The sequence below is a fragment of the Ranitomeya imitator genome, chromosome 6, assembly GCF_032444005.1.
Source record: "Ranitomeya imitator isolate aRanImi1 chromosome 6, aRanImi1.pri, whole genome shotgun sequence".
Lineage (NCBI taxonomy): Eukaryota > Metazoa > Chordata > Amphibia > Anura > Dendrobatidae > Ranitomeya > Ranitomeya imitator.
This window is the reverse complement of record NC_091287.1, coordinates 96,793,449-96,819,706: the sequence shown is the minus strand read 5'-3', so window position 1 is coordinate 96,819,706 and position 26,258 is coordinate 96,793,449. Positions and strand designations below refer to the sequence as shown.

Sequence of the window (26,258 nt, the reverse complement as noted above, 5' to 3'; positions counted from 1 at the left end):
AAATGCAACTGATATAATTTTAAAAATGGACTTCTGCATTATTACTTAAAGAATAACCAATGTTTTAATTTTTGATTCATGCATCAATAGTACACATGAAAATAAGCAACTTTGTAATATATCTAATCAGGGAAATCTGCTTCATTCTCAACCACAATTTATCATTGTCACAGCAGTAAGGCTAGGGTCACATTGCGTTAGCAGCAGCCCGTTCAGCACATACGCTAACGGGCTGCTGCTAGCGCTAGTGCCTGCGCTACATCACGCTAGCGCAGATGGAGCTCCTGCTAGCTCCATCTGCGCTAGCAGTGACGGACCCGGAAACACTGCAGCCAGCGTCTCGGGTCCATCACTCAAATGACAGCACATCGCTAGCGCACGCTCAATGTGGGCGTGCGCTAGCGATGCGTTCGCCATTACTAGCAATGGCGGCGTTAATGGACTATGTTACACAGCAGTGTAACGTAGTCCATTAAACGGACACCCAAAACGCAATGTGACCCCAGCCTAACTCGAATGCCTCCTCAGCGCCGCCCTACTCACAGTGGCCACCACGTGGCTTCTCCTCATGTCAGGCCATGTCTCGCTGAATTAGCCATTTGCAGCACTGCTCAGCACTGCTGCATCAGCATGTAGCTTCCATGTGGCTTTAGGCATGCATGGCCGGTCTCTGCAGGAAGTTAACCCTGCTGTGTCCTACAGAGATTTGGTTCCCTGACCTATCCTGTGCTAGCAGGGTCTATGTTAGACAACTCCTCCCACCACTCTGTCTGAACGTTGGTTTCCAGCCTGCTAGCACCTTGTTTATGCATTTCTCCATATTCTGTCTCCTGTTATTGACCTGACCTGTTTACCTGCTCTGTCTGACTCTCCAGCTTTGTACTGTGAATCCGCGTTGCCTGCCTCAACCTCTGACCATCTGACTACGCTTCTGTCTCACCCTCCTGTACCTCGTACCTGTGCCTCTGACCCTCCGATGCAGGTGCAGTGACAGGGACTGCCCTGGAGTAGTACCTGGTGACTACCTGCAGCCCAGCCTATCTTCACCGCTAGAGTTGAGCGAATATGTTCGGAATTGGTCGCCGAATCTGAATTTGCCATATTTGTGACATATTGGTAACCTATTTGTGCCAAATTTATGTTTGACGATCGCTTCCGAACATATTCTGTTATTTCTACTCTTATTGACTCCAATGACAATTGGCTGTGTTCAGCAAATATTGCAAATTGGCAATCGTAATCGGAACCGAATTTTGAAAAATTTGCTCAACTCTACCACTAGACGTCCTAGCGAAGACCCAGTAGACACTTAAAGAGGTATTCCCATCTTCAAGATCCTATCCCAGTATGTAGTAGGTGTAATAATATTAGCAAATACCTCCAATTAGAAATGTAGTATAGTTTTTCTGATTCGCTATGTCTCTTTCCTCATGTGCAGGCATTGCAGGACCTTAGGTATCCATGGCTACAACCACTGATATAGTGATAGTTAGTTTGCTAGTTACTGGTGGTCGGAACCATGGATACCTAAGGTCCTGCAATGCCTGCACATGAGGAAAGAGATATTTCCACATGTACTATTGATTTATGTAATAAAAATTAAAAAGAAGGCTTTAAGTATTACTTTTAGATGCTCAATGGTACATAGTATGGATACAAACATTTGCAGTAATAATGAAAATATTAACACTAATAAGCCCAAAAGTGTACTTTTATTAGCAGAACACAATAAAAAAGAAATAGATGCTTTATGTAACAACAATACAGCAGAGTGCAGTGTGTACAATGTACGGGACACTCAGAAGGTAACGCTTAGTCTAATGTACTTATCATAGGAAGGAGAAAACTTTAAAAGGAAACAGATGGTGAACAAGGACTGGACAGCATAATAACAGTACAGAAAGTTTGTCAGGGCTTGAAGGAATTTTTCGGAAAAGGAAAAAATCAAGGAAATGTCATTATACATAAATTCCTAAATGTAATTAATTAGCAAATCACAATTGTTTTATCTAGAGAGATAATTACCATAGAATTGAAATGGCCGTCATCTTGTTACACTGACAGAAACATCCTAGAATGCCAGGACAGGAGCCTGTGAGCATGTGCAGGAGGAGCTCCGCCGCTGGGACCTGGTGATACTGATATTGTTATTTAGATAGACAGGGCACACAGCAGTGTGAGTGGCCTCTTCTTATCTCAGCAGTTCTGGTATCTCCAGTAGTAGTAGCGAAGCACATCTGCCTACATATAAAGGAGAGCGCAGCTCCTCCTGCACCTGCGGAAAAAGGCGTGGAAAAGCCTATCGGACAAATTCATTAAAAGTGGTGTGTTGTTCCTTACTTCAAAAATGTTACTCCTGTCCTACCTGACCTAACATTTCTGGTGAGGGACATGCCACTGATAAGATGCGCTTAATTCATTAAGTAGCATGTGCCTCTTCATGAAATAGGTGCGTCTTCAATCTTAATGAATGGGGGCTGTTATCTTCCCTTTTAAGTGTGGTACTTCTACTTTGGATTCATACTCCTGAGTTTATGAGTGAATGTGTCCAACATTTCCGTTTATTAAAATAGTCTTATCTATTCAGGGAATTACATCATGTCATGATTTTTCCTTGGACATAATATAGTTGGAAATGTAATGACTGCTTACGTATGTGTAAAGCAAACTCCTCAGCATTGTTATTGCAAAACCAAGAAGGAAAAGTTGTGACATTTTTTGTAAATCATAGAATGCAGACATTTTAATGATATGCAAATAATGGAAATAAATTTTTCAACACATGTCGATTTATTCAGTATTGAGTATGAGCAACACTCGCAGAAATCCGTGCATTCCCATCATTTGGCTCGCTGAGGTATTAATGGTTGTCTAAGGAATGTTCTGCATCGCTGAATGCACTTGAGCATTTAAATCATCAAGCTGGCAGCTCCCATTGCAATAGGCCATGGTAGCGCCACGGTAGCACATTTAGGCAATGCATGAGCAACATGCAGCCTGGTGATGGCATGTTGGAATTGGCCCCTGAGATGCTTAGGAGAAATGGCAAAACCACTCGTTCCACAATTGATCTATTCTGTACTGCAAGTGAAATTGAATGTCGCACACCAAGCTTAAGGCGGCAAATAATGTCTACATAAACCATCAGAAGACATTTACATGACATTGGGCCACAAGTTAAATGTCCAGCTACAGCTACTCCATTGATCTAATGCCACCACTCTCAAAGGCTCTCATGGTGCAGAGCATGCCAGCAATGTAAGCTGGAATAGACCTCTATTCCAATCTATGAGTTCCGTTTTTTGTCTTTTATGCAGTGATTGTTGAAGATTGGTCTGTAGACCACATAGGCAACCCCATGAAGAGTCCTTCACAAAAGAACGTCACTCCAGTCCTAATTTTGGGATTATATTGTGAAGTAACATAATATGTGGTAGCTGGACGCTTTAGTTTACATTCCAGGTACACTAACAGCTCGCATTACGTTAATTTGGTCATGGAACCAGTGGTACATCAATTTCACCTAAGTGACCCAGGAGCTATTTTTCAACATGACATCTGTTGTGAATTCTGTTTTCGGGCTCCCTCCTGTGGTCATGAATGGTACTTCGGCTGGTTCTGTCCATGGACTTTCTCTGATGCCTGTGGGTGTTTCTGAGTTTCCTTCTACAGGTGACGAGGCTAATTCGTTAGTGGGCTGCTCTATTTAACTCCACTTGGATCCTTGTCCTATATCAGCTGTCAATGTTGTAGCATTGGTCTAGTTCGCTCCTGGATCTTCCTGGTTACCTGTTTCCTCCAGCAGAAGCTAAGTTTTGCTTTGCTTTTTTCTTGTTTGCTATTTTTTCTGTCCAGCATGCTTATGTGAATTTTGCCTTGCTTGCTGGAAGCTCTGGGATGCAGAGGGGCGCCTCCGCTCCGTTAGTCGGTGCGGAAGGTATTTTACCCTGCACTCTCTGTGTGGCTTTTGTAGGGTTTTTTGCTGACTGCAAAGTGACCTTTCCTATCTTCTGTCTGTTTAGTAAGTCGGGCCTCTCTTTGCTAAATCTATTTCATCTCTGTGTTTGTGATTTCATCTTACTCACAGTCAATATATGTGGGGGGCTGCCTTTTCCTTTGGGGAATTTTCTCTGAGGCAAGATAGGCTTATTTTTCCTATCTCTAGGGCTAGCTAGTTCTGAGGCTGTGACGAGGCGCCTAGGTCATGATAGGAGCGCTCCACGGCTATTTCTAGTGTGCGTGATAGGATTAGGGATTGCGGTCAGCAGAGGTTCCACTTCCCAGAGCTTGTCCTGTATTAATGTGCTATCAGGTCTTTTCTGGTGCTCAAACTACCAGGTCCACTATTTGTCCTAACCACCAGATCATAACAGTACAGCTGGCCAAAAGTATTGATGCATCTCAATAGAGGGATAAGTGAAGCTCTGAGACCATTTTTTTTTCTTTACAGCGTGTTCTGTCTCACTTTTCCCCTTTACCTCTGGGTGGTTCAGAACACAGGTGTGGACATGGACATTCAAGGTCTGTCCTCTTGGATGGATAATCTCACTACAAGGGTACAAAACATCCAAGATTTTGTGGTTCAGAATCCGATGTCAGAGCCTAAGATTCCAATTCCTGATTTATTTTTTGGTGATAGATCTAAGTTTTTGAATTTCAAAAATAATTGTAAATTGTTTCTAGCTTTGAAACCTCGTTCCTCAGGTGATCCTGCTCAACAAGTAAGGATCATTATTTCTTTGTTACGTGGTGACCCTCAAGACTGGGCATTTTCCCTTGCGCCAGGAGATCCGGCATTGCGTGATGTGGATGCGTTTTTCCTGGCGCTCGGATTGCTTTATGACGAACCTAATTCAGTGGATCAGGCAGAGAAAATCTTGCTGGCTCTGTGTCAGGGTCAGGATGAAGAGATATATTGTCAGAAGTTTAGAAAGTGGTCTGTGCTCACTCAGTGGAATGAATGTGCACTGGCAGCAATCTTCAGAAAGCGTCTCTCTGAAGCCCTTAAAGATGTCATGGTGGGATTTCCTATGCCTGCTGGTCTGAATGAGTCTATGTCTTTGGCTATTCAGATCGATCGGCGCTTGCGTGAGCGTAAAACTGTGCACCATTTGGCGGTACTATCTGAGCATGGGCCTGAGCCTATGCAGTGTGATAGGACTTTGACCAGAGCCGAACGGCAGGAACACAGACGTCGGAATGGGCTGTGTTTTTACTGTGGTGATTCCACTCATGCTATCTCCGATTGTCCTAAGCGCACTAAACGGTTCGCTAGGTCTGCCACCATTGGTACGGTACAGTCAAAATTTCTGTTGTCCGTTACTCTGATTTGTTCTTTGTCTTCCTACTCTGTTATGGCATTTGTGGATTCAGGCGCTGCCCTGAATTTGATGGACTTGGAGTATGCTAGGCGCTGTGGTTTTTTTCTTGGAGCCCTTGCAGCATCCTATTCCATTGAGAGGAATTGATGCTATGCCTTTGGCCAAGAATAAGCCTCAGTACTGGACCCAATTGACCATGTGCATGGCTCCTGCACATCAGGAGGATATCCGTTTTTTGGTGTTACATAATCTGCATGATGTGGTCGTTTTGGGGTTACCATGGCTACAGGTCCATAATCCAGTATTGGACTGGAAATCTATGTCTGTGTCCAGCTGGGGTTGCCAGGGGGTACATGGTGATGTTCTATTTTTGTCAATTTCGTCTTCTACTCCTTCTGAGGTTCCAGAGTTTTTGTCGGATTATCAGGATGTATTTGATGAGCCCAAAGCCAGTGCCCTACCTCCTCATAGGGATTGCGATTGTGCAATTAATTTGATTCCTGGTAGTAAGTTTCCTAAGGGCCGATTGTTCAATCTATCTGTGCCAGAGCACGCCGCTATGCGGCGTTATATAAAGGAATCCTTGGAGAAAGGCCATATTCGCCCATCGTCATCACCTTTGGGAGCAGGGTTCTTTTTTGTGGCCAAGAAGGATGGTTCTTTGAGACCTTGTATTGATTACCGCCTTCTTAATAAAATTGCTGTCAAATTTCAGTATCCTTTGCCGTTGCTGTCTGACTTGTTTGCTCGTATTAAAGGGGCTAGTTGGTTTACCAAGATAGACCTTCGAGGGGCGTATAATCTTGTGCGTATTAAACGGGGCGATGAATGGAAAACAGCATTTAATACGCCCGAGGGCCATTTTGAGTACCTGGTGATGCCATTCAGGCTTTCCAATGCTCCATCAGTATTTCAGTCCTTTATGCATGACATCTTCCGAGAGTACCTGGATAAATTCCTGATTGTGTATTTGGATGATATTTTGGTCTTTTCGGATGATTGGGAGTCTCATGTGAAGCAGGTCAGAATGGTGTTCCAGGTCCTTCGTGCTAATTCCTTGTTTGTGAAGGGGCCAAAGTGTCTCTTTGGAGTTCAGAAGGTTTCATTTTTGGGGTTCATTTTTTCCCCTTCTACTGTCGAGATGGACCCTGTTAAAGTCCAGGCCATTCATGATTGGACTCAGCCGACATCTGTGAAGAGCCTGCAAAAGTTCCTGGGCTTTGCTAATTTTTATCGTCGCTTCATCGCTAATATTTCTAGGGTTGCTAAACCATTGACTGATTTGACCAAGAAGGGTGCTGATGTGGTCAATTGGTCTTCTGCGGCCGTGGATGCTTTTCAGGAATTGAAGCGTTGTTTTTCTTCTGCCCCTGTGTTGTGCCAGCCAGATGTTTCGCTCCCGTTTCAGGTTGAGGTTGATGCCTCTGAGATTGGAGCAGGGGCTGTTTTGTCGCAAAGAAGTTCTGATGGCTCGGGAATGAAGTCATGTGCTTTCTTTTCTAGAAAGTTTTCGCCTGCTGAGCGCAATTATGATGTTGGTAATCGAGAATTGTTGGCCATGAAGTGGGCATTCGAGGAGTGGCGTCATTGGCTGGAAGGAGCCAAGCATCGCGTGGTGGTCTTGACAGATCACAAAAATTTGACTTATCTTGAGTCTGCCAAACGGTTGAATCCGAGACAGGCTCGATGGGCGTTATTTTTCTCCCGTTTGATTTTGTGGTTTCTTACCTTCCGGGCTCTAAGAATGTGAAGGCTGATGCCCTGTCAAGGAGTTTTGTGCCTGACTCTCCGGGTGTTTCTGAGCCGGCAGGTATTCTCAGAGGGGATAATTTTGTCTGCCATCTCCCCTGATTTGCGGCGGGTGCTGCAAAAATATCAGGCTGATAGACCTGACCGTTGCCCAGCAGAGAAACTGTTTGTCCCTGATAAATGGACTAGCAGAGTTATCTCTGAGCTCCATTGTTCGGTGTTGGCTGGGCATCCTGGAATCTTTGGTACCAGAGATTTGGTAGCTAGATCCTTTTGGTGGTCTTCTTTGTCACGGGATGTGCGTTTTTTTGTGCAGTCCTGTGGGACTTGTGCTCGGGCTAAGCCCTGCTGTTCTCATGCTAGTGGGTTGCTTTTGCCCTTGCCGGTCCCGAAGAGGCCCTGGACGCATATTTCTATGGATTTTATTTCGGATCTCCCCGTCTCTCAAAAGATGTCGGTCATTTGGGTGGTTTGTGATCGCTTTTCTAAGATGGTCCATTTGGTACCCTTGTCTAAATTGCCTTCCTCCTCTGATTTGGTGCCATTGTTTTTCCAGCATGTGGTTCGTTTGCATGGCATTCCGGAGAACATCGTTTCGGACAGAGGTTCTCAGTTTGTTTCGAGGTTTTGGCGATCCTTTTGTGCTAGGATGGGCATTGATCTGTCTTTTTCCTCGGCTTTCCATCCTCAGACAAATGGCCAAACCGAACAAACTAATCAGACGTTGGAAACATATCTGAGATGCTTTGTTTCTGCTGATCAGGATGATTGGGTGTCCTTTTTGCCGTTGGCTGAGTTTGCCCTTAATAATCGGGCCAGCTCGGCTACTTTGGTTTCGCCGTTTTTCTGCAATTCTGGTTTCCATCATCGTTTCTCTTCAGGGCAGGTTGAGTCTTCAGACTGTCCTGGTGTAGATACTGTGGTGAATAGGTTGCAGCAGATTTGGACTCATGTGGTGGACAATTTGACATTGTCCCAGGAGAAGGCTCAACGTTTCGCTAACCGCCGGCGCTGTGTGGGTCCCCGACTTCGTGTTAGGGATTTAGTTTGGTTGTCGTCTCGTTATGTTCCTATGAAGGTTTCCTCTCCTAAGTTTAAGCCTCGTTTCATTGGTCCGTATAAAATTTCTGAGGTTATCAATCCTGTGTCATTTCGTTTGGCCCTTCCAGATTCTTTTGCCATCCATAATGTGTTCCATAGGTCGTTGTTGCGGAGATATGTGGCGCCTGTGGTTCTATCCGTTGACCCTCCTGCTCTGGTGTTGGTTGAGGGGGAGTTGGAGTATGTGGTGGAGAAGATTTTGGATTCTCGTATTTCGAGACGGAAACTCCAGTACTTGGTCAAGTGGAAGGGTTATGCTCAGGAGGATAATTCCTGGGTTTTTGCCTCTGATGTTCATGCGGCCGATCTGGTTCGTGCCTTTCATTTGGCTCATCCTGGTCGGCCTGGGGGCTCTCGTGAGGGTTCGGTGACCCCTCCTCAAGGGGGGGGGGTACTGTTGTGAATTCTGTTTTCGGGCTCCCTCCTGTGGTCATGAATGGTACTTCGGCTGGTTCTGTCCATGGACTTTCTCTGATGCCTGTGGGTGTTTCTGAGTTTCCTTCTACAGGTGACGAGGCTAATTCGTTAGTGGGCTGCTCTATTTAACTCCACTTGGATCCTTGTCCTATGCCAGCTGTCAATGTTGTAGCATTGGTCTAGTTCGCTCCTGGATCTTCCTGGTTACCTGTTTCCTCCAGCAGAAGCTAAGTTTTGCTTTGCTTTTTTCTTGTTTGCTATTTTTTCTGTCCAGCATGCTTATGTGAATTTTGCCTTGCTGCTGGAAGCTCTGGGACGCAGAGGGGCGCCTCCGCTCCGTTAGTCGGTGCGGAAGGTATTTTTCCCTGCACTCTCTGTGTGGCTTTTGTAGGGTTTTTTGCTGACTGCAAAGTGACCTTTCCTATCTTCTGTCTGTTTAGTAAGTCGGGCCTCTCTTTGCTAAATCTATTTCATCTCTGTGTTTGTGATTTCATCTTACTCACAGTCAATATATGTGGGGGGCTGCCTTTTCCTTTGGGGAATTTTCTCTGAGGCAAGATAGGCTTATTTTTCCTATCTCTAGGGCTAGCTAGTTCTGAGGCTGTGACGAGGCACCTAGGTCATGATAGGAGCGCTCCACGGCTATTTCTAGTGTGCGTGATAGGATTAGGGATTGCGGTCAGCAGAGGTTCCACTTCCCAGAGCTTGTCCTGTATTAATGTGCTATCAGGTCTTTTCTGGTGCTCTAACTACCAGGTCCACTATTTGTCCTAACCACCAGATCATAACAGACATCACCAGGCTACTTGTTGCTCTTGCTACTATGAGCAGTCTGCGTAGCACAAACGTGCTTACCATGGCCAGTAGAATCTCCGGATTAGCCTTCCATTGAGCACATCTGGGACATCATTGGTCAGCAATTGCAAAGGAGCTTCCAGATCTTGACTATTTTCATTCCCAATTACATTCATTGTGGAAAGACATTCCTCATACAACAATTAATAACCTCATTTATAGCAGCTAAGGCATGTAAGTCTGTGTATTTCTGCACGTGGCCCTCATACTCAATACTAAATAAATCGAGATGTTTTGAAAAATTTTATTTTTTCATCATTTACTTATCATTAACACGTCTGTCTATCCTGCAAGTTCCATAACTCCATGACTTTTCCTTCTTGATGATGCAATTTCAATGTTGATTAGTGTAGTTAGAGCTATGGGCAGTGGGCACTACATATGTAATGCTTTTAATAATCGGCTCCATAATGCAGAACAATTGTCTGAGATCAGAACCTTTTATATCTGAGGCATGAAGGCTTGTAAACTTGTTTTATTGAGTTTCTTCTACAAGTTTACAAGCCCTTAAACCTCTAAAGTTCAGATACTTTAATGCGCAAATCTGTAAAAATGTAAGAAATGTATAAACAAAGAATATTCCGATTACTGGAATATACACAATTGAAATAGTACATACTACTTCAAATAAAGATACTTTATGTCTCTGTCACATGTACTGTATTAGCATAAGATGTAGTAATTGATGTTGTACAGTAGTAGTAGCAAATTAGACATTTTTGGATAATTTCAAAATTGAAATTTTTTTTAACCTACTCATTTTTAGTTTTGATCATATCATAACTTAAACAAGTTTCCACCTATTTTAAGAAAATTGCTCACAAGGAAGATATGGTATAAAGTAAATAAGTAACATTACTAACCCCTTTCATCACCCTCTCTGGAAGTTCCCACTAATCTGTTTACCTTCTCTAGCAATGACAAGCCACCCATGTATACATGATTGCAGCAGTCTGACTCAGTCACTGACCTCAGTGGTCACGGCATACATCACTGCTGAGTTCTGCTATTTTGGCTCTGCCAGTGGTGAGGCCTAGTAGGATGCAAGCTACCGTAATAATGATTGCATGCTAAAGTTCCCTAGTAGAACCAAAAACTCAGCTTACTATAAAGTTTATACCCGCACAGTGAACATAGTAAAAAAAAAATTTCAAATACTTCTTTGTTTTACTGTAATTGTGCAAAATAAAGTTTTTATTGCACACAGGTAGTCAAACATAATCTGTATACAGTATACTCGAGTATAAGCCAAGATTTTCAGCCCCAAAAAAATGGGCTGAAAGTGCCCCTCTCGGCTTATACTCAAGTCATGGGGAGGGGGAGCAACGACGGTCACATACTCACCTGCTCCTGGAGCTCCTGAAGCGGTCCCTGCGTGTCCCATGGCTTCTGGCGTCGGCACCTTCTTTCTCTGTTCAGCGGTCACGTGGTACCGCTCATTAAAGTAATGAATATGGACTCCATTCCTATCGGGGTGGAGCCGCATATTTATTACTGTAATGAGCGGTACCAGTGACCGCTCAATACAGGAAGAAGCTGCGGGCGCCAGAGACCATGTGTCCAGGAGAAGCTGCCAGGGACCGTGCCAGGAGCAGGTGAGTATTAAATATTCACCTGTCCCTCGTTCCAGTCTTCCCGTCCTCTTGCTGTGACTGTTCAGGTCAGAGGGCGTGATGACGTATTAGTGAGCGCGCCGCCCTCTGCCTGAACAGTCACTGCAGAGAGACGGGACGCTGAGGAGCAGCGGGCAGCGACGACAGGTGAGTATGTCATTTTTTTTTATTGCAGCAGCAGCATTATATGTGGCACATTGTTATATGGAGCATCTATGGGGCCATAATGAACTGTATGGAGCATTATATGGGGCATATTTGTATATGAAGCATCTTATGGTGCCATAATGAACTGTATGGAGCATTATATGGGGCATATTTGTATATGGAGCATCTTATGGGGCCATAATGAACTGTATGGAGCATTATATGTGGCATATTTGTATATGGAGCATCTTATGGGGCCATAATGAACTGTATGGAGCATTATATGGGGCATATTTGTATATGGAGCATCTTATGGGGCCATAATGAACTGTATGGAGCATTATATGGGGAATATTTGTATATTGAGCATCTATGGGGCCATAATGAACTGTATGGAGCATTATATGGGGCATATTTGTATATGGAGCATCTTATGGGGCCATAATGAACTGCATGGAGCATTATATGTGGTTCATTTGTATATGGAGCATCTTATGGGGCCATAATGAACTGCATGGAGAATTATATGTGGCACATTTGTATATGGAGCATTATATGACGCGTATTTTAATATGGAGCATCTTATGGGGCACATCATGAACTGTATGGAGTATTATATGGGGTGTTATGAACAGGTAATTCAGAACCACAATGGACCTTGAAGTTCAGAGCACACAAGGTGACCTGACATTTACCAAAAACATAGGACAAGCTCTGAGACGTGGAAACTCTGCTGACCGCAATCCCTAATCCTAACACACCACACTAGAGGTAGCCGTGGATTGCGCCTAACGCTCCCTATGCAACTCGGCACAGCCTGAGAAACTAACTAGCCCTGAAGATAGAAAAATAAGCCTACCTTGCCTCAGAGAAATTCCCCAAAGGAAAAGGCAGCCCCCCACATATAATGACTGTGAGTAAAGATGAAATACAAACACAGAGATGAAATAGATTTAGCAAAGTGAGGCCCGACTTACTGAATAGACCGAGGATAGGAAAGATAGCTTTGCGGTCAACACAAAAACCTACAAACAACCACGCAGAGGGGCAAAAAGACCCTCCGCACCGACTAACGGTACGGAGGTGCTCCCTCTGCGTCTCAGAGCTTCCAGCAAGCAAGAAAAAAACAATATAGCAAGCTGGACAGAAAATATAGCAAACAAAAATAACACAAGCAGAACTTAGCTTATGCAGGATAGAGAGGCCACAGGAACGATCCAGGAGGAAGCAAGACCAATACTAGAACATTGACTGGAGGCCAGGATCAAAGCACCAGGTGGAGTTAAATAGAGCAGCACCTAATGACTTAACCTCATCACCTGAGGAAGGAAACTCAGAAGCCGCAGTACCACTCTCATCCACCAAAGGAAGCTTATAGACAGAACCAGCCGCAGTACCACTCACGACCACAGGAGGGAGCTTGGCCACAGAATTCACAACAGTACCCCCCCCTTGAGGAGGGGTCACCGAACCCTCACCAGAGCCCCCAGGCCGACCAGGATGAGCCACATGAAAGGCACGAACCAGATCGGCAGCATGGACATCAGAGGCAAAGACCCAGGAATTATCTTCCTGACCATAACCTTTCCACTTAACCAGATACTGGAGTTTCCATCTCGAAACACGAGAATCCAAAATCTTCTCCACAATATACTCCAATTCCCCTTCAACCAAAACCGGAGCAGGAGGATCAATAGATGGAACCACAGGTGCCACGTATCTCCGCAACAATGACCTATGGAACACGTTATGGATGGAAAAAGAAGCCGGAAGAGTCAAACGAAAAGACACAGGATTAAGAACCTCAGAAATCCTATATGGACCAATGAAACGAGGCTTAAATTTAGGAGAGGAAACCTTCATAGGAATATAACGAGATGACAACCAAACCAAATCCCCAACAAGAAGTCGGGGACCCACACAGCGCCTGTGGTTAGCGAAACGTTGAGCCTTCTCCTGGGACAAGGTCAAATTGTCCACTACATGAGTCCAAATCTGCTGCAACCTATCCACCACAGTATCCACACCAGGACAGTCCGAAGACTCAACCTGCCCTGAAGAGAAACGAGGGTGGAACCCAGAATTGCAGAAAAACGGCGAAACCAAAGTAGCCGAGCTGGCCCGATTATTAAGGGCGAACTCAGCCAAAGGCTTAAAGGACACCCAATCATCCTGATCAGCAGAAACAAAACATCTCAGATATGTTTCCAAGGTCTGATTGGTTCGTTCAGTCTGGCCATTTGTCTGAGGATGGAAAGCCGAGGAAAAAGACAAATCAATGCCCATCCTAGCACAAAAGGCTCGCCAAAACCTCGAAACAAACTGGGAACCTCTGTCAGAAACGATGTTCTCCGGAATGCCATGTAAACGAACCACATGCTGAAAAAACAATGGCACCAAATCAGAGGAGGAAGGCAATTTAGACAAGGGCACCAAATGGACCATCTTAGAGAAGCAATCACAAACCACCCAAATGACCGACATTCTTTGAGAGATGGGGAGATCCGAAATAAAATCCATAGAGATATGTGTCCAAGGCCTCTTCGGGACCGGCAAGGGCAAAAGCAACCCACTGGCACGAGAACAGCAAGGCTTAGCCCGAGCACAAATCCCACAGGACTGCACAAAAGAACGCACATCCCGCGACAGAGACGGCCACCAAAAGGATCTAGCCACCAAATCTCTGGTACCAAAGATTCCAGGATGACCAGCCAACACCGAACAATGAACCTCAGAGATAACTTTATTCGTCCACCTATCAGGGACAAACAGTTTCTCCGCTGGGCAACGGTCAGGTCTATTAGCCTGAAATTTTTGCAGCACCCGCCGCAAATCAGGGGAGATGGCAGACAAAATTACCCCCTCTTTGAGAATACCCGCCGGCTCAGACAAACCCGGAGAATCGGGCACAATACTCCTAGACAGGGCATCCGCCTTCACATTTTTAGAGCCCGGAAGGTACGAAACCACAAAGTCAAAACGGGAGAAAAACAGCGACCAACGAGCCTGTCTAGGATTCAACCGTTTGGCAGTCTCGAGATAAGTCAAGTTTTTGTGATCAGTCAAGACCACCACGCGATGCTTAGCTCCTTCAAGCCAATGACGCCACTCCTCGAATGCCCACTTCATGGCTAGCAACTCTCGATTGCCAACATCATAATTTCGCTCAGCAGGCGAAAATTTCCTGGAAAAGAAGGCGCATGGTTTCATCACCGAGCAATCAGAACTTCTCTGCGACAAAACAGCCCCTGCTCCAATTTCGGAAGCATCAACCTCGACCTGGAACGGAAGCGAAACATCTGGTTGGCACAACACAGGGGCAGAAGAAAAACGACGCTTCAACTCCTGAAAAGCTTCCACAGCAGCAGAAGACCAATTGACCACATCAGCACCCTTCTTGGTCAAATCAGTCAACGGTTTAGCAATGCTAGAAAAATTAGCGATGAAGCGACGATAAAAATTAGCAAGGCCCAGGAACTTCTGCAGACTCTTCAGAGATGTTGGCTGAGTCCAATCATAAATGGCCTGAACTTTAACAAGGTCCATCTCGATAGTAGAAGGAGAAAAAATGAACCCCAAAAATGAAATCTTCTGAACACCAAAGAGACACTTTGACCCCTTCACAAACAAAGAATTAGCACGCAGGACCTGGAACACCATTCTGACCTGCTTCACATGAGACTCTCAATCATCCGAGAAGACCAAAATATCATCCAAGTATACAATCAGGAATTTATCCAGGTACTCTCGGAAGATGTCATGCATAAAGGACTGAAACACTGATGGAGCATTAGAAAGTCCGAATGGCATAACCAGGTACTAAAAATGGCCTTCGGGCGTATTAAATGCTGTTTTCCATTCATCGCCCCGTTTGATACGCACAAGATTATACGCACCACGAAGATCTATCTTGGTGAACCAACTAGCCCCCTTAATCTGAGCAAACAAATCAGACAGCAGCGGCAAGGGGTACTGAAATTTGACCGTAATTTTATTTAGAAGGCGGTAATCAATACAAGGTCTCAGCGAACCATCCTTCTTGGCCACAAAAAAGAAACCCGCTCCCAATGGCGACGATGACGGTCGAATATGACCCTTCTCCAAAGACTCCTTCACGTAACTCCGCATAGCGGCGTGCTCAGGTACAGATAAATTAAACAGTCGACCCTTGGGAAACTTACTACCAGGAATCAAATCGATAGCACAATCACAATCCCTATGCGGAGGTAGGGCATTGGACTTGGGCTCATCGAATACATCCCGGTAATCAGACAAGAACTCTGGGACCTCAGAAGGGGTGGATGATGAGATAGACAGAAATGGAACATCACCATGTACCCCCTGACAACCCCAGCTGGACACAGACATTGATTTCCAATCTAATACTGGGTTATGGACTTGTAGCCATGGCAACCCCAACACGACCACATCATGCAGATTATGCAACACCAGAAAGCGAATATCCTCCTGGTGCGCAGGAGCCATGCACATGGTCAGCTGGGTCCAATACTGAGGCTTATTCTTGGCCAAAGGCGTAGCATCAATTCCTCTCAATGGAATAGGACACTGCAAGGGCTCCAAGACAAACCCACAGCGCCTAGCATACTCCAAGTCCATCAAATTCAGGGCAGCGCCTGAATCCACAAATGCCATGACAGAATAGGAAGACAAAGAGCAGATCAAAGTAACGGACAAAAGAAATTTTGACTGTACCGTACCAATGGTGGCAGACCTAGCGAACCGCTTAGTGCGCTTAGGACAATCGGAGATAGCATGAGTGGAATCACCACAGTAGAAACACAGCCCATTCTGACGTCTGTGTTCTTGCCTTTCAGCTCTGGTCAAAGTCCTATCGTACTGCATAGGCTCAGGTTTATGCTCAGATAATACCGCCAAATAGTGCACAGATTTATGCTCGCGCAAGCGTCGACCGATCTGAATGGCCAAAGACATAGACTCATTCAGACCAGCAGGCATAGGAAATCCCACCATGGCATCCTTAAGGGCTTCAGAGAGACCCTTTCTGAAAATAGCTGCCAGCGCACATTCATTCCATTGAGTGAGCACGGACCACTTTCTAAACTTCTGACAATAAATCTCTATCTCATCCTGACCCTGACACAGAGCCAGCAAATTTTTTTCTGCCTGATCCACTGAATTAGGTTCGTCGTACAGCAATCCGAGCGCCAGAAAAAACGCATCAATATTACATAATGCAGGATCTCCTGGCGCAAGGGAAAATGCCCAGTCTTGAGGGTCGCCACGTAATAAAGAAATAATGATTTTAACTTGTTGAACTGGGTCACCAGAGGAGCGGGGTTTCAAAGCCAGAAACAGTTTACAATTATTTTTAAAATTCAAAAACTTAGCTCTATCTCCAGAAAATAACTCAGGAATAGGAATTTTAGGTTCTAACATAGGATTCTGAACCACTAAATCTTGAATGTTCTGTACTCTTATAGTGAGATTATCCATCAAAGAGGACAGACCCTGAATATCCATGTCCACACCTGTGTTCTGAACCACCCTGATGTAAAGGGGAAAAGAAAGACAGAACACAGTGCAAAGAAAAAAAAATGGTCTCAGAACTTCTCTTTTCCCTCTATTGAGAAGCATTAGTACTTTGGGCCTCCAGTACTGTTATGAACAGGTAATTCAGAACCACAATGGACCTTGAAGTTCAGAGCACACAAGGTGACCTGACATTTAACAAAAACATAGGACAAGCTCTGAGACGTGGAAACTCTGCTGACCGCAATCCCTAATCCTAACACACCACACTAGAGGTAGCCGTGGATTGCGCCTAACGCTCCCTATGCAACTCGGCACAGCCTGAGAAACTAACTAGCCCTGAAGATAGAAAAATAAGCCTACCTTGCCTCAGAGAAATTCCCCAAAGGAAAAGGCAGCCCCCCACATATAATGACTGTGAGTAAAGATGAAATACAAACACAGAGATGAAATAGATTTAGCAAAGTGAGGCCCGACTTACTGAATAGACCGAGGATAGGAAAGATAGCTTTGCGGTCAACACAAAAACCTACAAATAACCACGCAGAGGGGCAAAAAGACCCTCCGCACCGACTAACGGTACGAAGGTGCTCCCTCTGCGTCTCAGAGCTTCCAGCAAGCAAGAAAAAACCAATATAGCAAGCTGGACAGAAAATATAGCAAACAAAAATAACACAAGCAGAACTTAGCTTATGCAGGATAGAGGCCACAGGAACGATCCAGGAGGAAGCAAGACCAACACTAGAACATTGACTGGAGGCCAGGATCAAAGCACCAGGTGGAGTTAAATAGAGCAGCACCTAACGACTTAACCTCATCACCTGAGGAAGGAAACTCAGAAGCCGCAGTACCACTCTCATCCACCAAAGGAAGCTTATAGACAGAACCAGCCGCAGTACCACTCACGACCACAGGAGGGAGCTTGGCCACAGAATTCACAACAATGGGGCTCCTGATTCAATATGGATATTCAAAAACACTTAACCTACTGATGTCTCAATTCATTTTACTTTTATTGGTGTCTGATTTTTATTTTTGAAATTTACCAGTAGCTGCTGCATTTCCCACCCTAGGCTTATACTCGAGTCATTAAGGTTTCCCAGTTTTTTGTGGCAAAATTAGGGGAGGTCGGCTTTACTCGGGTCGGCTTATACTTGAGTATATACGGTAATTTGCTATCACTGTAAACCCACAAAATAAAGTTTGCATGTCATGTTCGCCACATGACATTTGCAGGATTAGTTTTTTTTCCATTCTGCTCCACTTCACCCCTTGCTCTTCCAGGCTCTGTCAACATAGTATGATGGCCAATGTCATGCTGATTGACAGCCAGGTCTCCGCATTTAGGAGTCGGCTGTCAGTCAGCATGACAGCAGCAGTCACGCCCAGTCAACAGAACAGAGTATATGCTGCAGAATTGTCGGCAAGAGTGATCCATGACCACTCTGAGCCACCAGAGAGCGGCGCTGAGAGGCAAGTTGGGCGCATAAGACACTTCTTCGACCCATAAGAGAAAAATAAAATAGTCCCAGATAACCCCTTTACCAGCTTCAGGCTTTGAAAGTTCTGAAGTGGCTAAAAGAAGTGACCTGATCAATATTCAGGCGACTAGTGCTTTGAAACCACTAAATAGCTTATATTAAAATGTCTAACAAAAAACGCTTTTAAAAATGTAAAAAAGAAAAAAAAAAAAAAGATCGAGATTACGCCGAAAAAGGATGCTTCTAACAAAAGATGACGGCATGTCTGAAAGCGTTTTCCTCTGTCAATGCTCAGCAGGTACGCCGGCATTTCAAATTGGCTGTGTGCACACAGCCTAAAAATGTTCTAGAGTTTCAGAGTCCAGGAATAAAAAAGCAAAAAAAAACCCAACTGTCGAAATGCTATACTGGTAAGGTGTTAATTAGTGATGAGCGAGTGTACTCGTTGCTCGGGTTTTCCTGAGCACACTCGGGTGACCTCCGAATATTTATGACTGCACGGAGATTTAGTTTTCATCTCGGCAGGTGAATGATTTACAGCTACTAACCAGCTTGATTACAAGTGGTGATTCCCTGGCAACCAGGCAACCCCCACATGTACTCAGCCTTGCTACTAGCTGTAAATCTCCGAGCACTAAAAAATACTCGGAGGTCACACGAGCGTGCTCGGGAAAACCAGAGCAATGAGTACACTCGCTCATCACTGGTGTTAATGCCTATGTCAGAGCACAAAAAAGTACCATTTGGAAAAGCAAAACTTTATAAGATACTTGATTATCACTGTCCTTGATTTGCAACAAAAATAAGGCCTCATTTAGAAATCCAAACACTTAATAAAAGTCACTATATGATGTACATGAGGCTTTTTGAAGGTCTTTGTTATAAATAGAGACGTAAATCCTAAAGGAAAGGTAAGGAGAAAGAAAAAGTTGTGCACCTGACCTATATAATACTATATAATTTAAACAATATTTGTACCTCATTAAAATCCCATGTGGATACATCATTGAAGGAGCAGTTTCTAAGGAGTACATGTTCATCTGTTACATCCAGACACAGAGATTCTGACGCTCTTAATTGCAACTTTTTACCATAATAAACCAGTACCTAGGGCAGAAAACATTTGTAAATTAATAAACAATTAAAACATGTGAATCTCAGTATTATTTATATTCAGACATAATAAAGTGCTGGAGCGTATAGTGTGACGTGTGTGTTATAAAAAGAAGGGTTTATTATTTCGCTTCTAGGCTGCTTACCAAGCTGTGCACTGCCACAGATTATATCACAAAGAAAAAAGTTACATTTTAAAATCTAAATTTATTTCATATAATGTAGTGTCTCTAATAAAATCAAATAAAATCTGATTTCTTGTGGATATGTTAATTAATTATATATTTGGGACAGATTTCCCCTTATGATCTAAAATTAAAAGCCATTTTTTTGATTATGCTTCTTTTCAATCTCTTTTTTGATGGTGAGAAAATACATTTTAATTTTTTGGATGTCAGAATATATTCCTTAAATTGCTTACACTGTGTTCCAAATTATTATGCAAATGATATTTTTCTCAGCTTTTCCTAAGTGGTCGGTGCAAATGACAGTCAGTCTAATAAAAGTCATCACCCGTTAGATTATACATTGAATTTTATTGAAGAAACCTCCCAATGATAACAGTATAATCTCCAAAATTACTGCCTCTTATACCCCAATAGTGAGCCGCTGCTGCTCTATGTGACCCTATTACTGCCCCTGATACCCCAATACTGAGCCACTGCTGCTCTGTGACCCTATTACTGCACCTGATACCCCAATACTGAGCCGCTGCTGCCGTATGTGTCCCTATCACTGCCCCTGATACCCCAATACTGAGCCTCTGCTGGCGTATGTGTCCCTATCACTGCCCCTGATACCCCAATACTGAGCCGCTGCTGCTCTGTGACCCTACTACTGCACCTGATACCCCAATACTGAGCCGCTGCTGCTCTGTGACCCTATTACTGCCCCTGATACCCCAATACTGAGCCGCTGCTGCCGTATGTGACCCTATTACTGCCCCTGATACCCCAATACTGAGCCGCTGCTGCTCTGTGACCCTATTACTGCCCCTGATACCCCAATACTGAGCCGCTGCTGCTCTGTGACCCTATTACTGCCCCTGATACCCCAATACTGAGCCGCTGCTGCCCTATGTGTCCCTATTACTGCACCTGCTTTGTGGTTCTCTGTGCCCTTTAAATTCTAAAGCACCCCTCTATAATATAGTAATGCTAGGTGCAAGTGCCCTAGAAAACAGTGCCCATATTTTGCCCCTAGAAAGTAATAATGCCCTGTGTGCCCCTTTGATAGCCACAGTAACCTGAGTTCCCCTATAACAATAAGTGCCCACTTTACATTTAAGAAAGTCCCGAGTCTCCCCCTGTACAGCTCCCCTATACACAGCATGATGCTCTCTTACACACAGTATAATGCATCCACACAGTATACTGACTCCTTAGTAGCCCCCAAACTGATGGCTCCAAAAATGTATAATGACCCCCACACTGTAATCTCCATACTGTATGATGGCCCCCTAGATAGCCTCCATATACAGTAGCATAATGCACCCAATAGTCCACAATATAGTATAATGCACTCCCCATAGGCAGACTCTATAGCAGGGGTCCCCAACTCCAAGCCTCGAGGGCCGCCAACAGTGCAGGTTTTCAGGATTTCTTTAGTATTGCATCGGTGGTAATGTGATCATCTGCACAGGTGATGATTCCAACCCCTGTGCAATACTAAGGAAATCCTGAAAACCTGCACTGTTGGCGGCCCTCGAGGTCTGGAGGTGGGGACCCCTGCTCTATAGCATACGGCAGCCCCCATAGGCAAACACTGTAATAAGGCAGCACCTCCATATAGGCAGACCCTGTAATAAGGCAGTACCCCCATAGGCAGACTGTATAGCATAAGGCAGCACCCCCATAGGCAGACCCTGTAATAAGGCGGCACCCCCATAGTCAGACTCTAAAAAGGCAGCCCCCATAGCCAGACCCCCATAGTCAGACCCTGTAATAAGGCAGCACCCCCATAGTCAGACCCTGCAATGAGGCGGCAGACCCTGTAATAAGGCAGCACCCCATAGTCAGTCCCTGTAATAAGGCAGCACCCCTATAGGCAGACCCTGTAATAAGGCGGCAGACCCTGTAATAAGGCAGCACCCCCATAGTCAGAACCTGTAATAAGGCAGCCCCCATAGTCATTCCCTGTAATAAGGCAGCACCCCCATAGTCAGAACCTGTAAAAAGACAGCCCCCATAGGCAGCCCCTGTAATAAGGCAGCACCCCCAAAGTTAGACCCTGTAATAAGGCAGCACCCCCATAATCAGACCCTGTAATGAGGCAGCACCCCTATAGTCAGACCCTGTAATAAGGCAGCTCCCATAGTCAGACCCTGTAATAAGGCAGCACCCCCATAGTCAGACCCTGTAAAAAGGCAGCCCCCATAGGCAGACCCTGTAATAAGGCAGCACCCCCATAGTCAGACCCTGTAATAAGGCAGCACCCCCATAGTCAGACCCTGTAATAAGGCAGCACCCCCATAGTCAGACCCTGTAATGAGGCAGCACCCCTACAGTCAGACCCTGTAATAAAGCATCCCCCACAATCAGATCCAGTAATAAGGCAGCACCCCCATAGTCAGACCCTGTAATAAGGCAGCACCACCATAGTCAGACCCTGTAATGAGGCAGCACCCCTATAGTCAGACCCTGTAATAAGGCAGCTCCCATAGTCAGACCCTGTAATAAGGCATCCCCCACAGGCAGCATCCCCATAGACACTGTAATAAGGCAGCCCACATAGTCAGACCCTATAATAAGGCAGCCCCCATAGTCAGACCCTATAATAAGGCAGCCCCCATACCCAGACCCTGTAATAAGGCAGCACCCCCATAGTCAGACCCTGTAATGAGGCAGCACCCTTATAGGCAGACCCTGTAATAAGGCAGAACCCCCTTTTTCAGACCCTGTAATAAGGCAGCACCCCCATAGTCAGACCCTGTAATGAGGCAGCACCCCTATAGTCAGACCCTGTAATAAGGCATCCCCCACAGTGAGACCCTGTAATAAGGCAGCACCCCCATAGTCAGACCCTGTAATAAGGCAGCACCCCCATAGTCAGACCCTGTAATGAGGCAGCACCCCTATAGTCAGACCCTGTAATAAGGCATCCCCCACAGTGAGACCCTGTAATAAGGCAGCACCCCCATAGTCAGACCCTGTAATAAGGCAGCACCACCATAGCCAGAGCCTGTAATGAAGCAGCACCCATATAGTCAGACCCTGTAATAATGCATCCCCCACAGGCAGCACCCCCATAGTCAGACACTGTAATAAGGCAGCCCACATAGTCAGACCCTATAATAAGGCAGCCCCCATAGTCAGACCCTGTATTAAGGCAGCCCTCCCCATAGGCAGACCCTGTAATAAGGCAGCAGCACCCATTAAAAAAAAACCTCTCTTCTTCCTGGTTCCTGTGCTGCTCCCACTGATCTCCTGACAGCGGGCGCCGGGCAGTGACATCATTGTGCCCGTTGTCAGTGTCGGCGATGTCAGACGCCGACACTGACAGGGAGATGATGGGAGAAGAAGCGCAGCGCTCCTACTCCCATCATTGCAGTCAGCTGTATTGGCTAAATGCCGGTACAGCTGATATTCCGATGATGGTGGGGGGCCCACTGCTGACACCGGGCCCCCCCGCCTGCTCAGGGGCCCCATAGCGGCCGGGCGGAAGAGCAGGGAGATCGATTCTCCCTGCTCTGCCACAGAATGTAACTGCAATGCGACGACACAGTTACAGTAGTGTAGCTCCAGGTGGGCCCCCTCAGAGCACCGGGCCTGGGGCACCCGCACCCTCTGCCCCCCGGTAGCTACGCTACTGTACTGGTGTTTATAAGAAATTTTGTAGTGTATCTTATTAGAGAAATCAACTTCCTTCCCCACTTACAATTATAACGCTGATGGATGTGGACCCACTGCTTCACGGGCCAGGCTTACCCAGAAGGGGTGTGATTAAGTGTTTACCGGGTCTTCCCTAGGGCCTCTGATGGTGAGGATAGGCTGGGCTGCCAATAGACACCAGGTACTACTCCAGGGTAGTCCCGCTACTGCGCAGCTAACCAGAGTGAGTCAGAGGTGCGGTTACGAGGTGCAGAAAGGCGAGACAGAGGTGTACGCAGACGGTTCAAGGTCAGGGCAGGCAGCATGGATTCACAGTACAAAGCCGGAGTCACGGATGGGGAAGTCAAACAGAGCTGGTAAACAGGCCAGGTCAATAACAGAAGACAGAATACGAAGTTGTGCATAAACAAGGTGCTAGCAGGCTAGGAACCAATGTTCAGGCAGAGAGTGGTGGAGCAGCTGCTGAATATAGACCTTGCTGACATGGGATATACCAGGGAACCTAATCTTTGAAGGACAAAGCAAGGATAAATTCCTGCAGAGACCAGACATGCCTCCCCATAGACAAATGAAAACCACTTGCAAATGCAGCAGTGCTGAGGAGTGCTGCAAGAGGCAAACTTAAGCAAGATGGCTGACAATAGGAGAAACTGCGTGGTGACCACAGTGAGTAGAGTGGCGCTGAGGAGGCATGCGAGTTACTGCTGTGACAACAAGAAACTTCTTCCCCTGCTCCTGCCTCCTGAACTCATTATCCACCGTGAAAAATCAGCTCAAGTCCATATTGCTCAGAGACGATGGACTGTAGGGATCATATGACATAAACAAGTATCCTCTATTGAGCGGGGTAGTAAGGAGGGGAAGTGACCAGAAGGGAAAGGAACAGAGAATGAGGCAGAAAAATATGGTTCAGAGTTCTATAACAAGTGTTTTACATCAGAGCTTGATTCAGATCAACACATCTCAGCTCTGCTGCATAATGTATTCCATGTTGCTGCAGCTTGTCTCTGTGAGCTATAAAGTGAATGACGGTCAGGCCTTCCCTCTCTATGCTGTGCTGTCAATGGGAGAGCTCCCTGCGGCTTATATCCTCCCCCTGTTCCCACTGTACTACAAATGACAGATAGCATACAGAGGGGAAAACTGGTGGGAATGCAGGATATAAGTTAACTACCTATTGAACCCGTTCTACGCCCGGGTGGCGAGCATTTATATTGGTATATGGTCTCCATCCTTGTATGTGCTGCTCCATCCTGCGTCCCCATCCTGTCATGTGCTGCACCCATCCTGCGTCCCCATCCTGTCATGTGCTGCACCCATCCTCCGTCCCCATCCTGCGTCCCCATCCTGTCATGTGCTGCACCCATCCTGCGTCCCCATCCTGTCATGTGCTGCACCCATCCTGCGTCCCCATCCTGGTATGTGCTGCACCCATCCTGTCATGTGCTGCACCCATCCTGCATCCCCATCCTGGTATGTGCTGCACCCATCCTGCGTCCCCATCCTGGTATGTGCTGCACCCATCCTGCATCCCAATCCTGTCATGTGCTGCACCCATCCTGCGTCCCCATCCTGTCATGTGCTGCTCCCATCCTGCGCCCCCGTTCTGTCATGTGCTGCTCCATCCTGTGCCCCCATTCTGTCATGTGCTGCACCCATCCTGCGTCCCCATCCTGCGTCCCCATCCTGGTATGTGCTGCAGCCATCCTGCGTCCCCATCCTGTCATGTGCTGCACCCATCCTGCGTCCCCATCCTGTCATGTGCTGCACCCATCCTGCGTCCCCATCTTGTCATGTGCTGCACCCATCCTGCGTCCCCATCCTGGTATGTGCTGCACCCATCCTGCGCCCCCATCCTGTCATGTGCAGCACCCATCCTGCGTCCACATCCTGTCATGTGCTGCACCCATCCTGCGTCCCCATCCTGGTATGTGCTGCACCCATCCTGCGTCCCCATCCTGTCATGTGCTGCACCCATCCGGGGGCCTGAGCAGGCGGGGACACCGGCGCGCTGTGGGGGTCAGGTGCCGGTATCGCCGCCAGCTCAGGCCCCCCAGCACTTACTATATTCACCTGTCCTGCGTTCCATCGCTGAGCGCCGCCATCTTCCCGGTCTCCTGGCTGTGACTGTTCAGTCAGAGGGTGGCGCCGGCGCGCATTAAGCACGTCATCGCGCCCTCTGAACTGAAGGTTACAGGCCGAAGACCGGGAAGATGGCGGCGCTCAGCGATGGAACGCAGGACAGGTGAATATAGGCGATACTCACCCTCCTGGCGGTCCCTGCTTTTCTGTTGGAGATCGCGGTGTGCGTTCAGTGTGAACGCACACCGCGATCTCCCGGGAGCGTCACTCTGTGAGGCCCAGACTGCGCCGGTGCTTGCGCCTGCGCAGTCTATAAAGGCTTCGGACAGAGTGACGCTCCCAGCGTTATATTATAGATAGGCAATATGTGGAGTTTTTCCAGAGGTACACCCAAGATAGCTTATTCTAAAAAGTTATTTTAAAGCACAGCTACCTTTTTTTTTTAATCTTGTTGCTTACACAAATTTTGGAAAGACACAATTTAAAACTACCTGATTCACTTTGTCATCACAATGGGAAAGCTCTACCAGCTGATTGCTTCTGTTATAGGAATACTGCACACACTGTCCAGCATCTGAATTCAAAAGCTGTAAAAGTGAAATAGATGGAGTTAACCAAATGTGAATTATGTATGTTTATAAGTACACATTTTGATATTTAAAAGTGTTTTATGATCTTGTTATTTATATTAATTTTGCAAAAACGTAAAAAAAAAAATGGAGTTCCAGTGGTTTTCCGCTCATAAGGGGCACCATGGTGGCTCAGTGGATAGCACAGCAGCCTTGAAGCGCTGGAGTCCTGGGGTCAAATCCCATCAAGGACAACATCTGCAAGGAGTTTGTATGTTCTCTCCGTGTTTGCGTGGGTTTCCTCTGGGTACTCCGGTTTCCTCCTACATTCAAAAGACATACTGATAGGGAATTTAGATTGTGAGCCTCATCGGGGACTGTGATGATAATGTGTGCAAACTGTAAAGCGCTGCAGAATTTGTTGGCGCTATATAAAAATAAAGATTATTATTATTATAAGATATTGATC

The 26,258-nt window shown here is 46.0% G+C and overlaps 1 protein-coding gene across 1 annotated transcript in view; it reads right to left on the bottom strand.

Moving 5' to 3' along the window:
• The window catches only part of GALNT15 (polypeptide N-acetylgalactosaminyltransferase 15), a 61,643-nt gene that overhangs the window by 1,403 nt on the left and 33,982 nt on the right, over nt 1-26,258 (bottom strand). The window contains exons 8-9 of the mRNA XM_069729948.1: nt 25,712-25,807; nt 19,174-19,302 (exon numbers count right to left, since the gene is read on the bottom strand). Coding sequence (XP_069586049.1) covers nt 19,174-19,302; nt 25,712-25,807 — 225 coding nt within the window. The remainder of the gene's footprint in view (nt 1-19,173; nt 19,303-25,711; nt 25,808-26,258) is intronic.